A 17530-nucleotide genomic window follows, 5' to 3' on the forward strand; every position below is an offset into this window, starting at 1 on the left:
TAATATAATGTATTTTATTTATTTATTTTATTCTTTCTATTCTATTTTTTTTCCCACATTTTCTTCCCAATTTACAATAGCAATTACCCAACCCAGTCATTTGGACTCCCCCTATCACTATTAATGCCAGGAGGGTGAAGACTAGCACATTCCTCCTCCGATACATGTGAAGTCAGCCACCACCTTTTTTCGAACTGTAAATGTTTGTAATAAATTATCAAATTAATAATACAGGTATATAACCTAATATTATAAAAACTGAATTTCGAGAAGGATCATGAACCGAGAAAGGTCAAACTCCAGGCGACACCTGGCCCGGGGGCGTGGCTTACGATTAAACGAGAAGCTATTTGCTTAAATCCTTGACTGACACCTTAAACAGTCCGCCCATTAATCTCTAAAATGAGCAGAGGCTCACATGGACGGGTTTACCTACAGGAGGTCAGGCTGGAGGGGGTGTTTAGTGTAGTCAGAGGGCTGCAGCGCGGGGAAGGCTCAGGCTGGAGGCCAAGGATCTGAGAGTCGGTGAGTCCTGAAATTTAGTTTCATACTTCTTTACTGACCTTGTGCAGTTGCCACTGTTTCAGCAGATAGTTTACTTCAGGAAAGTATCGTTAATTAGTTAATTAGTTGCAGGTGAGTGTGAAAACCTCATTAGAGCTTCACCTGGGCCTGTAACACATCTAGAATGTGTTAAAGGCCAGGCCATAAGCTTAGTACTGGTGTGTGAAAACTTGTGACCAGAACTGAGAACAACTGTTCTTAGTTTCATCTACACCTCTGGGGAAAAAAATTAAGAGACTACTTTAGTTTCTAAATCAGTTTATTTTTTAAATTGGTTTATTTTTTCTGGCCTGGACAATACCTCTCATCTGTGATAGAATGGTTTTTAGAATTTCAAAATTGCAATAAGAAGCTTAAAAATTAATGTTTGTCTTAGATTGCCCTTATTTGTATATAGATGTGCTGAGAGTAAGAGACTCACTCAAACTGTGGCAGTGACAGTTTTACACCTGGTCATGTATATTGTGTATCCAGATAAGATCTAAATGAGGGTAAGCCAAATATAATTGAAGTGTTCATGCAACCCTGAATTATTTTAAAACTGGTACGAATTAGATACCTTAAAGTACTGCAGGAGGTGGTCTGAGATGCATTTAAGCCACACTGTACCAGTCTAATATAATTTTGTCTGTCCATGGTAAATTTAAAAACCGAAACAGGAAGACGTAGATGTGTAAACAGGGTCTGAGTGTAAGATAAATGCTTTTTACCCCCCTCTCTCTCTAGTGGTCAAAGATGGCGGGCCTAAACGAGAAGGCAATTCAGCAGCACTTAAACTTCTCAAGCTGCGGGGAGGAGGACAGCAGTGACAGCAGCGTGGAAGACTGGGCACTAATAAGTGTACCACTAAGAAGCCCCTCCTCAACCTGTAGGACCCCCAGAGTGCAGCGCCATCATGCCAGGGGTGTCTCCCCATCTGCACCCACCTCACCCATACCTTACTCTGCCTGGAGAAAACTAAGACTCTGTGACTCTCCCAGTACTCCTAAGGTAGCACTTATGTACATGCTTTTTTTAAATGAAGTTGTTGAAAGTTTGGAGTGAACCAGAGATGTGCAGCTTCCCACCTTACTTCTTTCCTCAGAGTCTGCTGTCCAAGTCGGCACTGTCCTACTCCAGCACCAAACCTTGTCGCAGCCAGAGGCTACTGTGCCTTTCCAGTACCTCTGACCGAGTACCTGGTGTAAACGTCAACCCTTTTACTCCAGACACAGTGAGGAGAAATGGTGAACACTGCAAAAGGAAGAGCCGTAGGAGTGATTGTGATGACGAGGATGACGGACACAGGTACTGTACTACATGGCTATAGCAATTTACAAAACTAGGTTGGCACAAATGTGCTATATGTCCGAATGTTTGTGTACACCCTTTTTAATGAGTGCATTTAAATGTGCACATGCAGCTTGTGTAGTTCCTGTAAATGACTATTGGCAGCAAAATAATACTTTCTGGACCAGATAAACATAAACCATGGTCCATATGGTCATGACAAATCTGACAATGTCATGGAATTTGAAAATAGCAACTTCCAGGCCTGGATAATTTTTTGAAAAATAAAATTGCCTGAAGTTTTAGAAAAGTCATAGAAATTTGCTCAAAAATCTTTGTGGTTCAGTTTATCGATGGAGAAAATCTATTTTGAGCTAACAAATACATCAGCTCAGAGGTAATTCAGTAATTTTAGCCACAATGGAGCTCTCAGGATCGGACACATCTTATTATTAAAGATTGCTTGTCGACATTTTATCCGATTCATTTTAGACCTACTATACTATATCAATTTTAATTGAAGGAATGAGCTTGAAGAAATACTTTTGTCCATATATTGTACATAATGTACACTGGTGATTTCAATATTTTTTGACACAGCAGTAACTTACTTTTTATTTTTATGCCAAAAACGTGTATTCATTTTTATTGGCACTTGTGTGTCAATGTTTGTCTGTCCAGGTCTAAGGAGGCCCACACATCATCTGAGGACGAAAGCTATTTCCTCCCATCAAAGGTATTTTTATTAAAGACATTTCTGAAACACCTGAAGTGCCCATTTACTACTGGCTTAAATAGGACTGGAGTCTGACCATCTTTAGAAAAATAACTCATCAGATCTGTTCTTTCTCCCCATCTTCCATCTGTCTGTGCTCAGAGGCCAGCAGTGCCAGCACTCATGCTGTCACGCTTTGAGAGCGAGTTCCTGGAGCTGGGCCGGATCGGCGTGGGCGAGTTTGGTGCCGTTTATCGCTGTGTGAAGAGGCTGGATGGCTGCATGTATGCCATCAAGCGCTTGCGCAGGCCTCTCGCAGGCTCATCCAATGAGTGAGTCAGCACTGCCAGCACTCTCCTATGATGCTTGAGAACATGCATGACTACTGATTTATTTTCAAACAATGACTTTATAAAATGTGGACAGTAGTCTCTAAAAGCAACAGGTCTTGTGCCTTTGCTGGCTGGTTTCAGTATGATGTGTATCTCAACCCATCCCTATGTGTTTAATGAATGATAAAATAGCACAATTTCCATCTTTTTTTTTCTCCTCTAAGCAGTCTTTATCACTTTCAAATCTCTTAAATCTCCCCCAGAAATCAGTTATTGAAATTAGGTGGGATTGCTGAATTAGTAGGGATTTCTTTAACAAGTATATATATATATATATATTTTTTTTTTTTTTTAATTATTATTATTTTATTTATTTATTTTTTTGGAGGGGTGGGTGGGTATTTTTGGCTTATAAGGAGTCTGTTTTTAAACCTTGCTTATAAGTAAACCAATACTATCTCACTAGGATAGCACAATCCTGTTCAAATCATCAGTATGTGCAGCTAATACTAGGCTGATATTTGAGCAGTTAGAATGCTTAAGCAATAATGGAATGTCTGCCTTTTATTCATTTTACTGGTTTTGTAACCATTTCTCTAATGCTACTCACAGTGGCTTTAGTCGTTTACTGTGTGTGGAGTTTAAAACAACTAAATACTAGATAAATACTATTATACAAGTAATGGAAACTGTTTGTTTTGTCTGCAGGCAGCTGGCCTTAAAGGAGGTGTATGCCCATGCTGTACTGGGACATCACCCGCATGTTGTACGTTATTACTCTGCCTGGGCTGAAGATGACCACATGATCATTCAGAATGAATACTGCGATGGTATGAAGACTTTTTAAAACGCTTTCACAACAGACACTTTTATCAGTCTGAGCACTATACTACTCTCATGCAATATTTAATGATTCTTCCTTTTGAAGGTGGGAGCCTCCTTGATGTTATCACTGAGAAAGAAGAGCAGGGAGAGTTCTTTCGGGAGCCAGAATTAAGGGATCTGCTGCTTCAGGTCTCAATGGGGCTTAAATACATTCACACCTCGGGCCTGGTGCACCTAGACATCAAACCCAGTAAGCTTCTGCTCTATAAACAATTAAGCATATAGACTTCTGGTAAAACAAAATATTGCTTTACAGTACAAAAAAATATACACATAGAAAACTGCCACCTTTTCCTTTTCGTCAGCTTTGAAGATTGAATAGATGCCTTTTTAAATTTTGGTAATTAGCCTGTAATCCTTCTGTTTCTCTGGATACTTTTTATAATTCTTCTTTTACCCGGTTCTTCAATGATCAGGAGCCCACATGACCACCAACCAAGCATATATTTTTCAGCAGTAACACTGGATCTAGGCACAGCACTTTTTGGACACTTCACTCATACCTGTATTGTTCTGACCATCAAAGGACTGGGTGAGTAAATAGGATAGTGAAGTATGCAGAGAAACAGAAGGACTACAGTCTGAATGGTTTTACAGTACAGAACAGTTAAGAAAGTAGTGAGTCTTGTATTATTTAATATTGTTATTTACAGTTATAATTCAACACCTGGTCTGGTAAATCACTGCTTAATGATATTTAGGTGTGTGACTCACTAAATAGACGTGTTCTTTGCTCCTTAGGCAACATTTTCATCTGCTATCGGCCCAGCTGTAGTACTGGAGCAGTGGGAGACAGTGAAGAGGAAGATGATTCGTACCCTTCATCCCCTTCATCTGGGGTTGTTTATAAAATTGGTAATATTGTGCTCATGATTGTTTATTGTTCCTGTTTCATGACAAACTGCTTCATGAGTCTCCCCAGGTCAAGCATGTATTCTTTTTTTTTTTTTTTTTTTCTCTCTCTCTTCTCTCTTGTAGGAGACCTGGGACATGTGACCTCTGTTTCTAGCCCTCAGGTGGAGGAGGGTGACAGTCGCTTCTTGGCTGGTGAAGTTCTACATGAGGTGCAACTCTGGATTTTATTACCAAAAATATTTATTATATTCTGCCCATTAATCTCAGTAAAAGTGTGAAATCTCATTGTTTCCTTGCTTTCACTTTCACCTGTTGTGGCTTCCAGGACTATACTCAGCTACCCAAGGCAGACATCTTTGCCCTGGGACTGACTGTGTTGTTGGCAGCTGGAGCGCCACCTCTGCCTCAGAATGGAGATGAGTGGCACCATCTCAGACAGGCTCACTTACCCAGCCTGCCCCAGGAGTTGATGCCACACTTGAGAAATCTTTTACAGGTAAGATGCATAACTTGGGGTTCTTACACAATTGGGAAGAAACCTGGAATTTGATTTTATACATTTCTATGGATGTAAAATGGAAATTACTGTATAAAATAATTATTTTAGTCTAGTTTTAAGACCAGGGCAAACTGTCTTGTTTTTGAATTTAGAATATCATAAAATAAATAAATAAAATAAACAATTTTTTATTTAATTTTTTAAACTGTTGGCCCCAAACAGAGCAATGCATTTTAATAAGATAGTAAAATTCACAAAGATAATCTGGTGCTTTCCTTTGGTAGATGATGCTGGACCCTGATCCTGCTGTGAGGCCGTCTGCGTCTGCATTGTGCAAGCACCCGGTGCTGCGCAGAGAGAGGGCTGGAAAACTGGCTGCACAGCTGCGCAGAGAGCTCAACGTGGAGAAGTTCAGGACAGCCATGCTAGAAAGGTTATCTTGTGTTGTCCATACTGTATTATTTCTTATATAATGTGCTGGTAGGCCTATGTGTAGCACATCTAGCTTAACTACAACTGATGCATTTCATAAAAATGTCCGTGTGTAAATGAAGAGACAAACTGTGCCAGACACTTTCCCACTAGATTACGAATTGGTGACCCTTGACACTGACATTTCAGCAAGTACTCCAAAAAAAAAAAAAAACAGTGTCCAAGAGACCAAGAGAGGGTGCTGTTGTGATTAGTTTTAAATTGGTCTTACTGAATTGATCCCGTGTAATAGTATTTTGTAGAGGTTTTTGCATTTCAATTGCACTCCTCCAGAACCATGGTGCAAACAAAGTGTACAGTATAAACAAAGTGCAAACATGCAATAAACTGTCCAACATAAAACTAGAACACTACAATAAATACAGCAGACAGTAACGGACAGGACAGTGCCGTACTGACACAGTACAAATGAAATCTACATGCTGAGGGTAAGGTGTAGAGATGTTACATTTTTCATAAATAAATTTTGCCATTTTAACACGGCTATCTTAAACTTGAGCACATTGATCAGTCTCTTAAAAAATTGACTGTTTTATTTTTGTTTGTTTGTTTGTTTATTCCTCCCAGGGAACTTCAGGAGGCTCGTTTAGCTGCAACCTCACCTCAGCCTCCACCTCTTCCCTCTGGACAGATCCCCTCAGGACAGCCCTCCTCCACCTCCTCAAACTTCTCTGCAGGGTCTCTTCCTAAGCCAGGACGTAGGCTGGTGGGCAGAAGTGTTGCTCGTTCTATGAGTTTTGGCTGCCTGGGCCGCTGACCTTTTTGTTTCCTGGTTTATGTGCAATGCTGGTCTGACAGCGTTTTTATTTTTAGATGTTTTTCACCATGCTGTGTGTCTGTGAACCTGAACTGTCCCAGACTGATTTTTCATTTCAGTGAAAAGTTTATGCTTTTTATTGACATGGTTGGCTTATTTTATCCTTGTAAATAAAGATTTTAAACGTTCATCTGTGTCTGCTGTCCTTCGTGAGCTGTATGGTGGCGTGTGGGTGACATATTTTTCTTTTTTTTTTTTGTGGGGCAGGACTAATACAGAGAGAGTTCCTTATCTTGCTTCCACAGTGCGTAGGGGAAGTCCAGCGATCGTCGCATCTTCAGCTTAAACGTATGTGAGAACCAGTCTACAGTGGCGGGTGCAGTGGGGACTTTTCCTTTTCCAATTCTTTAGAATTCCTCAGTCCACGCCCTCTTTGGTTTTTGTTTTGGATACGTTACAATATGTAAGCACACACTAGCTCCCTGGTCCCTAGCTCCCTGCACATTGAAACGCTAGACTAAAAGTTGTCATCTATATATTATTTCTTTTGTTTTCATCCATTACTTAAAATGCGTGTACATGTGTTTTAGTACTAAGGGCAGCAGAGACAGCTGGTTAAAGGCACTAACAATCTTGGCAGCCATTTACAGTGTTTGTAGTGCGTATGTTAAGGGGAAGGGTGTAGGGTGTAACTGTTGTATTGGGACTGACCCTGGGTAGTGAAGTGTGTTTTTGTGTCCGCTTGGTCTTTTAAAACTCAGAACAAACGGGTAGCGGGAGAGAGAAGAGAGGAGACCGGGGGTCGGGAGTTTATCATGTACAGAGCAACTATGAGTTCTATCAGCGAAAAATCGACCCAGTGAGGGATTGAAACTACGGTAAGTAGTTTGTTTAGCTAGCGAACTAGCTAACTATAGGGTTGATGGTGCTTTTAGTCCGTTGGAATGGCACAATTGCTAACTTTCAATGGTTTGTTATGGCAGATTTAACAATAAATGCACACAAGGGTAGTTAGCTAATCTAGCACCAGTAAGTTAGAGAAAGGAGCACAACACTTCAGAAGTTCACAACACCGGTTTAAAATCGCGCATTGATCCAAATCGCCCTAGCCTAGTCTAGTAAGTTAGTTCGCTAACTCTAGTTTAGTTCACGAGCCTATGACTGGTGTTTTGAGGTCTAATTGTGAATTGTATGTTTTAAATTTTGAACTGATGTTAAGGCTGCTGTTTTGGACAGGCTTTTCTTAAAAAAAGAGATCATTGTGTTTTAGTGAAACTGACCTGGTTAAAGACTAAAACAAGGAAGTTAAGAAAAAGGTTGTATTTAGCAGCTTAAAGACGATTGTTGTTACTTTTCTCACTAGCTAGCCACTTAGCTGATGTACCTTGCTAGCTAACTGTAACGTTCTAACAAAATATAGCTTATAACTTAGTTAGGTAACCTACGTCGGTTATATAGTTGACATTAGCTAACTAGCCTACATAGCTAGTGCTAACTAGTTAGCATTACCTGACTAACCTATTTAGCTAAAGCTGCGTTACACAGTTGCTAGTTAGCTAATGCTAATGTTAGGTTATAACCTATGCCGTGATTGTTGCGCAGCTTTCTTGAACCAAGTTTTCTAATTTATTAGATAACTCTTGAAACTTTTTTTCATTATTCTACAGCTTAATTTTATATTTCTAAAGAGTTATTGAGGAATACAGTAGGGATGTGCAATATCATATCATACGCCATAATATCGCCAACATTTATGAATATAATGGACGATATTATACCCTAAAATGTTATTCCACATTACCACCTTTAATTATCACACCAGGGTACTATTTTTTTTTTTTTTTGCTGTTTTTAGCAAAAGAAAAAATTATACTGTTCTCATTTCCCATGATATCTGTCCAGTATCATTAATTTAAAAAAATGCTGGATATATGGGGATATTTAGAGCGCATTATTAATATCATGAAATTCTGGATCATTGACCTGATTAATGTACAATTATATTAAATAGATGTAAAACTGCATATATACTGAATTAGAATTAATTAAAACTACTTTTTCATTCTTGAATAAGCATTTGTTTATGGATATAAGATATCTATAATCTTCTTTTTGTAGTAAAGAAGATTATAGATATCTGTAACTGGAGTTTTTACTAGTAAAAATGTAATTACAGATTAGTAGAAGTCAATCTTCGCCTGAACCGTGCTGATATCTGATATAAACAAATCTCTGATGAGTACTCAAAGGCAGCATTAAAAGCATTCCTTTTCTAAAAATCCATTCAGAATGATTTACCTCTTGAAATATTATTTTTCCCTCCTGTTACTTTGAATGCTACTAAACCTGTGTTTTGCCATTTTTTTTCTTGTACCTTCATTTAATCTGCATTTATGTTTTTGACAGTGCTTGAGTGATCTTAAACACCGCTATGATGGATGTCAACGACAACATTAACGCTTTCTCCCAACCGTCCATCCTCTTCCTGACATTCCTTCAACAAACACCTTCCCATAACCCGGAGTTTAAGCGTGAGTTACAGCTGCTGACCTGTGATATGGCTCTCCAAGCAGATCAGTGTGTTTACAGTGGTGAGATGGACTATTCAGACCACAGTATGATCGACCCGAACATTGAGTGTGATGGTGAATTGGAAGCAGATGGACATGGGCTTTCAATTCAGAGAAATCTTCTGCAGGACATTCTTCCTCAAGCCCACCTTGGATTGCCAGGTAAGTTTCAATGCATTTCTAGCCTCAATACTTACCTGTATGGGAATACATATAGAGGTACTATATTTCTGGCACTGCCAGATATAATTAACACTCTTGAGTGGGAAGTTCAGTTCATAGATTTTTCCTTTCACCCTGTTCTTCAATGAACAGGATCCTACAGGACCACCAAACACCACTTGTGTTAGTGGGTTTTGTGTGTGTGTGTGTGTGTGTGTGTGTGTGTGAGAGAGGGAGAAAGAGACTTAGTCTTAGTCATCATATATATGTCAGAAAATGGGCAGCACTGATGGTCAGATTTTGATTGTGGTGTTTTTGTGTGTAGTGAATAACGAGGTCATTCGAGAGGTAGCAGCGGAGCTCATTACAATTGCAGATGATCTTAATAACACCATCATGTCTCGAGCTGCAGACAGTCTGACCAGTGAACTGAGAAGAACATCATCTATGCAGGTCAGTTTCACCTTTTTAAACTTTCTCTTTCTATTTATTATTTATTTATAGTTCTCATTGTACTGTACTATCTTCCCCTTTTCATGTAAAGTCCCTATCTATTGTGACCTCTCAGACAATAAATACAGTGAAGAAAGTACCAAGCTTGTTCTCAGAATTTAACAGTTTTAGTCTCGGGGGGGCTGTTGTCCAGCCCAGAGTTACATCTGATTTAGTTGCTTTGCTAGTTATTAGGTTAAGTTGGTTGTATTTGAGCAGAATGCTGTAATATGGCTCATTGAGGCTGGAATTGAAATATATTTATTCTAAAATATGTCACAGCATATAATAATGGTAATATTACTTAAATATACAGTTAAAGTAAATCGATCTGAAAGGGTTAAATAGATTGATTTGTAGCAACCACACCTACATATAAAAGATAGGAAAAATATGTTTTCATATTTATCTTGTTTGATCCAAGGTATATAAAAGGGATATAAAAGGGAACACTGGTGCAGACCAAAGGACTAAAATTTGGTCCGAAAAGAGGTGGTGGCCGCCAGGTCGGCTGATTCAGGGTTTGGTTTATTGGCAGGGTAAAAACACTATGTAGGATGCTTTGGACTTTCAGACCCATTACAGGAAATAACAACGCAGCAACATAAGACACATACCCTTTCTATGAATCAAACAATCTAAAGTATAGTGAGATTCAGCCCAAATAAGTAATAAGGACATGAGCTAAGATCTTTAGTGTGCTCCAAAACCAAATGTATACAATGTAACAAACATGAACGTTTGTTTGTATATTGGTCCAGACTGTCTGGCCATAGACTGCTCTAATCATTCTAAGGGGACAATCGAGCTATTAACACTAAAATTGGATGCGGGTACCACAGTATTTTGTCAGAGTATCATGTGATTGCAAATATGATAAATAGATTGACATATGTTTGTAAGAACATAAAGGAACAGTTTGGTGAAATGTATCTAATGATTTATCATTGCACCAAATGCAGTCAGTCAGCCAAGACACTTTCTGTATTTGAAGGCCAAATCCGCTTTCTCTTTTTTCCCCTAGCTCTTGTTTTTAAGTGTAATCCTTTCCCCTTGGAAGAGAGTTACAAGGAGAAAGGGTGAAATCCTCCACCTAAGAATTTGGACACTGAGGTTCAGCAACCATTATGCTGCTTACTAGTTAAATTTAGGGCATCATATGTCTTTAGAAAGGGAGGAGGTGGTGCAGCAATGAATTATTGTTGTCCATTCCTTATTTCAATTCCTATGTGATGGGAAGCTGAAAAGTTTTTTTTAATATACCTTTATTTTATTTTTGTTTCACCTTAAATGCTGCATCCTGTTGTCTGTAGCACCATTTAAAGTGAAACAAGAACGTTACTTAAGTATCTAACTACTGAGACAAACTACTAGCGATATCTTTAGGCCTGTTATGAAAAACGTCTATAAAAACTGGTAGTATTACGGTTATCATAATTTTTAACAGGGTAAATGTGGTTCTTATAGCCATATACTTAATGCATAATCAATAAAGTAAATTTTCAAGATTGCTGTAAAGTGTGATCTATCCACAGTTACAGTAGATACAGGAAGCACCAGAATAAGAATTTGCATCTGTACTTCACTACACTTCACGACTCAAACTGTGAGACTGTCACAACTCTATAATGTACAATATGTTGCCAAAAGTTTTCTGTTAGCCATCCAAATCATTCAACTCACTCAGTCACTCTCATGACCAAAGGTGTGAAAAACCAAGCATCTAGGCATGAAGACTGCTTCTACAAACATTATTAAAAAATAATGTGTCTCTCTCAGGAGCTCAGTGAATTGCACTGTGGTATTGTGATAAGAAGCCATTTACTTTCCTAACACTTTTCTTTGTGCATTCTGACTTTGCAGACGTGGCCGGCCCTCCTGAGACGAAGTGTTACTGAATTAATAAACTGTGTGCCTGGTGCCCACAACGAGCAAGTGACAATGGCTCTTACATTCTCCCTAGTGAAGGCAGTGTGTGAACGTGCCCCTCCCCTCCTGCGGGGTCTCTTTAGCGTACTGATGCAGTATATCTATCCAGCCAGGCCCCGGTGACCCACTCCACTGACACCTTCTGTTTTCAACTTGATTCTAAAAGGGAGCATTTTTGCTGTTTTGATTTTTTTTTTTTTTTTAATTTAGTATGATTCCTGGGCTTAATCAGAACACCCTGGACAAATAAAGTTGAGGATCTCTTGAGTTTAGTGGTGAGATCTGCAGCAGGGATTCAGGTTATACTCGGTGCTGTTCCACGTGACTTCCTCAGGGGAAAGAATGCTGTTTACAGACATCCCTGCCATCCCTGATTGTACAAACTTGTTCATTCATCTTTATGACTTACTACTGCTGGTGTATGAGGAAATGATTTTGTTATGTATTTATACTCATATCACTGATGCAAAGTCATAATTCTGCCTGAGAGAGTGGGGCTTGTTCATGGTTGGCACTTGTACTGGTAGATCTGTGAATCTGTGAATCTGTTCCGCATCATTAAATGTTTTTTTTTTTTGTTAAATTTCTTTTTTGTTAAATTTCTTTTTCGTTTACTTGTTTACACAATGTACCATTGTGAAGATTTTGTTTAAATGTAGTTGTTTATTGTTGGGGAATTAAACACAAATTGGCACAAGTTGTGACTTTAATTACTTTTATAAATGTACACTCATTACATTCATATTACTTACTCTACAAAACTAATAAGCAGTAATTCTGTACAAAGCTGCAGGACTGGAGTTTAGTGGGTACAACTGCAGCACCTGCCAGCTATTCATTTATACACTGACTCAGTGTTAGGTCATTTTATATTTATATATTTGTAAAGAACTCCATTCAGGATTCTTTTTGGTTTGTGGGAAAAGGTTTCATTATTACGTAATTCATTGCTTCATGGGGCAGAACCTCAGACACTAATAAGAAAATGTCTACACCCTGCAGTAGCTAAAGCATTTCTGCAGATAAAGATATGAAATATTGTTTCCTTTTAAAAGGATAAAATTCTATATAAAGCTCTAAAACTAAAAGTCTGCGGCTCCTGTTGTATGCCTCAGTTACAATAATGCATAATTTGCAAAATTCATACTTTAATATGCTTTTCAGGTTTCTATGCAGAACCTGCCAAATTCCAAATTCCTATCTCTTGACTCAATATCAGAAAATCAAAAATGCTGCAGGAGACCTGGGCATTGTATGGGTGTTTTTACTATTTCTGCTTGTAACTTCTACCCAGACATAAATAAAGTACTAGAGAGAAAGACTTGAATAAAAGTAAAAGTGCTCTATCAAAAAAGTGAATTGAGGATTGGGACATTTTTTGTATTGCAAGTAGTTTATTCTAAAGTGTACTACTCAGGTACTGAGAGTAAAAGTACAGTATTGTGTTATGTAGTTATTACAGAAAGCAGTCAACATTTAAATATCATATTGCAGACGGGCAGGAGAGCAAGAACGGGAGCAGCACAATCTTCTTATTAAATCAGCTTGATCACTTCATTCAATGAATTACAGTTTTTCCTTTAATAAAAATAAGAAATAAAATTAAGAGTGAAATTGAAATTAACCTGTTGGTCTCCAATGTACTATGTGGCAACAGGGGAAAATTAAATCCCTAACCCTGTGCTATTGGTCCTCAAAGATTAGGGTTAACGGAGCTAAACGGCTGAAAGCTCAAAGTTAAAATGGTGTAGTGTTCAAGATATTTCTTTAATTTAGGAAAGAAGTTTAATTTTTTTTTAAATATCAAAGAAAGCTTACCTGTATGTTTCCATTTTCTACGGCAAAATGGGTTTGGACAACAGAAAGGCTCGCTAGCATTACTGCTAGTGTGAGCTGAGGCTGAGTTTACAGTAAGAACATGTTTAAAATGCTTACAACTGAAGCTGAATAAAATTAACAATTTATGTCTTCAGTACTAACATGTTTGATATTCTCTTTAGAAGAAAATCAGCACATTTTAAAGTATTAAAACATTTAATACTCTGTTACAACCCCTGATCAGATCAGGGGAGCTTTTGCTATAAAAGGACCAGGGTAAGCCTGACCCAGGAGAGATGTTCAGAGCTCCTCCCCTTTCCTGACCTGGAAAAATTTCCTGCTCAGGCCAACCTGGCACCTCCATTTTGTTATCTTGGGGTAAAGTAGGGGGTAGAGTACCTTTTAGTTTGACTACCTTATCTCTTGTTTTGGTGACAGGGAGTTAGGATAGTTTGTAAATTTTGTTCTCTTTATTTTGTCAGATGTATTGTTAGATGTCTTTGTTTGTTGTTTTGGTCTATGCACACCCCTGAAGCCATGTTCCCCACTTTGTCCAATAAAATTCATTCTGCTTTCCTTCATTTTCTGTTTTCGGCGCTTGGTCTGGCAGAGGGTCTGGGGAGTAGCCTAAGCCCACTCTTATTTACGCCCTGACCCTAGACCAAAACCACTACAGCAGTGGAGTTGTTCAGAATCGCTCCCCATTACAGAACTAGTGCACTATATAGTAACTTTCCCCATTACCCCACTAGAACACTGACTCTCCTCCACTCCATGCATAAATAGCAAGCTGATTGGCTGTGTTTGCTGAAGGTTGGGACTTTGTCAATGGTCAGTGGCCTGTATATAGGGTCTCTGGTATTCTCTACAAGTTTCAAAGTGTAGGCTGTAGCTGAGATGGGCTGCATTGCTTGATCACCATATCATGGTAAACGTTTGGAGCAATTTGAGGGATGCAATTGATGTATCCTTCCCAGCTCTTGGTTTCTAACAATTCAAAGCAAATGTCTAACATGAGGGGGGAAAGGAAAATAGCAGCACAAAAATTGGGTGAAAATGTCGAAAAAAGTTGTAGAATTATTAATAAATTATTTCTGTGAAGTTCTGCACCTCATATTCAAGAAGGTCTCATCATATTACAGTCCTTCATTGTTCTGTCACTTTAATTCCCAGCATGGTTTGCTTAATCCATCTATTTTTATGGTACAGTTTTTCCACCTTCCTTTATACTGTTTGCGAGGAAAGAATTGCGGGTAATTAGGGGTAGTAAAGGATACATCAGTTGGTTTCCGCAATCACTCTAACTGAGGGCTGCACTACGAAGAATCCTTGATTCTGGATTTCTTATGTATAGACCAAAAAAGGCAGTCTGGCTTTACTGGTGTATGAGGAAATGCTTCAGCTCTGTATTCATATTACCAATGTTAAGTCTTAATTCAGTCTAAGTGCCTAAAACTGGTGGCTACTGAGTCATTAGACTTGGTGAATTAAACACATAAATGGGTAAAGGTTGTGTGATTTTTTCTTGGTTGAAAAAAGAAGCACCTTATACTATTACCTAATCCAACTCTGTATATTTGATTCACTGATTGTGAAAGGTTTATAATTGGTTTCCAGGGAACTGCCAACATGAGTCATTCTGATTCATAAATTTTTTTTCACTTTTGCTCTGTTTGTGGCCTCAGTCCCACACATTTCTGCAGGTACCTGCGGTAAGGGACAGGAGTCGAGCTATCCGCGCTTCGGAAATTCCCAGTCAAGTCTTCCGCGCTTTAATTTAGATGCGCGACTTTACGGTAAACAGACGCGCACGCGGAGAGTACGCTAAAAACACAGAGATGGGGAGACCGACACGTTTCAGTCGGTTATATTAATTCAGACATACATTAAGCCCAGAAACGAGAAGAAAACGGATTAAAATAACTCACCTCACTGTAGATTTTGTGCAGTACATTGTCTGTTTGATATAATACCATAACTGACAATCCCATCAGTGTTTAAGAGAGAGAGAGAGAGAGAGAGAGAGAGTTTTACATTAATATTACTTTTTTCAATCCATGCTTCAAATTAAATTTCTCATGAGTTTCCCAAAATGCCAAAACAGATCCAGTACCTTGTAAAAGAGTCCATCCTAGACTATTACCTCTGCAAATTTCACTGTATTGTTTATTTTATATTAATAAAAAAAATTGTATAATGTTTAAAATGAAATTTCTCATGATTTCCCCATAATGCCAAAACTGGTCCACTACCATTTGAAAGAGTTTGTCCTAGGCTATGACTCATGCAAGTTTGGGCAAATGTCACTGTATTGTTTAATTTATATTAATTATTTTTATTTTTTAAATTTCTCATGATTTTCCCATAATGCCAAAACAGGTCCATGACCATTTGAAGGAGTACAACATAGGCTATCACCTCTGCAAGTTTGGGCAAATTTCACTGTATTGTTTATTTTATATTCATTTTTTTTATTATTCATGCTTAAAATTATTTATTGCAGAAGTGATAGTCTAGGATGTGTTTTACAAGGTACTGGATCTGTTTTGGCATTTTGGGAAACTCATGAGAAATTTTATTTGAAGCATGGATTAAAAAAATAATATTATTATAAAACTCTCTCTCTCTCTTAAAAACTGATGGGATTGTTATGGTATTATATCAAATAGATAATGTACTGCACAAAATCTACAGTGAGGTGAGTTATTTTAATCCGTTTTCTTCTCGTTTCTGGGCTTAATGTATGTCTGAATTAATATAACCGACTGAAACGTGTCTGTCTCCCCATCTAGCGTGCTCTCCGCGTGCGCGGCTGTTTACCGTAAAATCGCGCGTATACGCGCATCTAAATATAAAGCGCGGATGACTTGACTGGGAATTTCCGAAGGGAGGATAGCTTGACTCCGGTTGAAAGGGCGGGGGGATGGGGGTGTTATAGGTTCCTGCAGCACCTGCCCATTTTGCTCATACTGCCTAAAGTGCCCTTTTGTCAAATATATATAAGTAAGTACCGCGTTTTAGGATAATGCTTGCTGGTTTTGCGGAGCTTTAACAGATAATATAATTGCAGCTCGCCAACATTAAAACTAATATGGATATACGGTGATTTTCTTTAAGAGAAAGGTATCTTACCATGTAAACTGTGATGGCAGCTGGTTAAAACGACACGAATCACAACACAGATCAAACCCACTGTATGTTCATTAAAATGCAGCTTGTGACTGGTCAGTTAGCTTAGCTTGGAATTAGCCAACTTACATAGGTAGCCAAGGTTTGAGAAAACAAGTTTAATGTTTAACTTGCCCTGATGTGCTCGATCAGCCCATAACGATTTCATTTTTTTAAATCGTGTTTATTAATTTAGGATTGTAGGACTTACTGTAAGCTATAATAAACAAAAATCAAATTTTGCTAACTAATTAGTTGGAAGCCGGATGTTGTGGATAGCAAGAATTTAGTACAATACTTAATGTTGGTAGTTTAAAGCAGTTTCTTAATCCTGATCTCTGCCTTAAATTGTGTTTTCCATCTGATCTAACTGATCAGCTAATAAACAATCCTTTATTGAGTTTACCTGTTAAATCTCTAAGCCCCCTGTGGGCCATAGATCCGTCATTACGCATGTCCAGCAGTGTATTAGACACATCATACCACCACTTACTTTATTAAGTGACTTTAAAGCAGAGAAAACAGTGGGAATATGCAGAACAGTGGGAGTATGCAGTAGAATATGCAGAAACAGGGTTTAGAAACACTGCTCTAACGACTTCTGTTCATTTGTAGTTTACAGCAATGCCACAGTATTACCACAGTAGAAATCCACCGGTTATATTGTAAAGTGTGTTTCCGAATGGTGTTTCAAATTCATGCTCCACTTGCCCCTCCAAAGGTCTCTGCATGACCCTGCATTTCTGTAGCTAAAGCTTTCCTAAAGATTTTCAATCCACTGCCCTGCATATTCTATTGCTTTTCCTACTTTGATACACCCACTTTAACAGGATAATGAGTTGTTTAATGAGCTGATTAGTTAGTTTATGTGGAGTGCAGGCCAGTGAGCCTCCAGGACATGGGTTAAGAAACAGTAAGCTGAAGGACTTATATCTGTGGATAAAGAAAAATACTTTCTAATTCCAAATTTTACTTGTGTTCTGCTTTTATGAAGTGCAGTGGAGGTGGAAAGACTGAAACTGA

General features: G+C 38.3%; 2 protein-coding genes across 3 annotated transcripts; both read left to right on the forward strand.

The window, feature by feature from the left end:
• Window positions 1-370: 370 nt before the first annotated feature.
• Window positions 371-6556, forward strand: wee2 (WEE2 oocyte meiosis inhibiting kinase). 2 transcript variants are annotated; one of them, XM_007255967.4, is made up of 12 exons: window positions 371-525; window positions 1291-1554; window positions 1649-1851; window positions 2515-2569; window positions 2711-2880; window positions 3589-3710; window positions 3809-3955; window positions 4507-4620; window positions 4744-4829; window positions 4946-5116; window positions 5404-5552; window positions 6179-6556. In XM_007255967.4, the coding sequence occupies exons 2-12, from the start codon at window positions 1300-1302 to the stop codon at window positions 6366-6368; spliced, it is 1662 nt and encodes a 553-aa protein (XP_007256029.1). In that variant the 5' UTR covers window positions 371-525; window positions 1291-1299; the 3' UTR covers window positions 6369-6556. The 2 variants fall into 2 exon arrangements, with proteins under 2 accessions (XP_007256029.1, XP_022535409.1); XM_022679688.2 differs by lacking the exon at window positions 371-525 and adding an exon at window positions 730-1055.
• Window positions 6557-7038: 482 nt separating this feature from the next.
• LOC107197792 (uncharacterized) lies at window positions 7039-12218 on the forward strand. Its single transcript, XM_015607513.3, has 4 exons — window positions 7039-7246; window positions 8775-9100; window positions 9426-9553; window positions 11456-12218. Exons 2-4 carry the CDS (start codon window positions 8800-8802, stop codon window positions 11642-11644), a joined length of 618 nt encoding a protein of 205 aa, XP_015462999.1. The 5' UTR covers window positions 7039-7246; window positions 8775-8799; the 3' UTR covers window positions 11645-12218.
• The last annotated feature ends 5312 nt before the right edge of the window (window positions 12219-17530 follow it).

Source organism: Astyanax mexicanus, chromosome 9, assembly GCF_023375975.1.
Source record: "Astyanax mexicanus isolate ESR-SI-001 chromosome 9, AstMex3_surface, whole genome shotgun sequence".
Lineage (NCBI taxonomy): Eukaryota > Metazoa > Chordata > Actinopteri > Characiformes > Acestrorhamphidae > Astyanax > Astyanax mexicanus.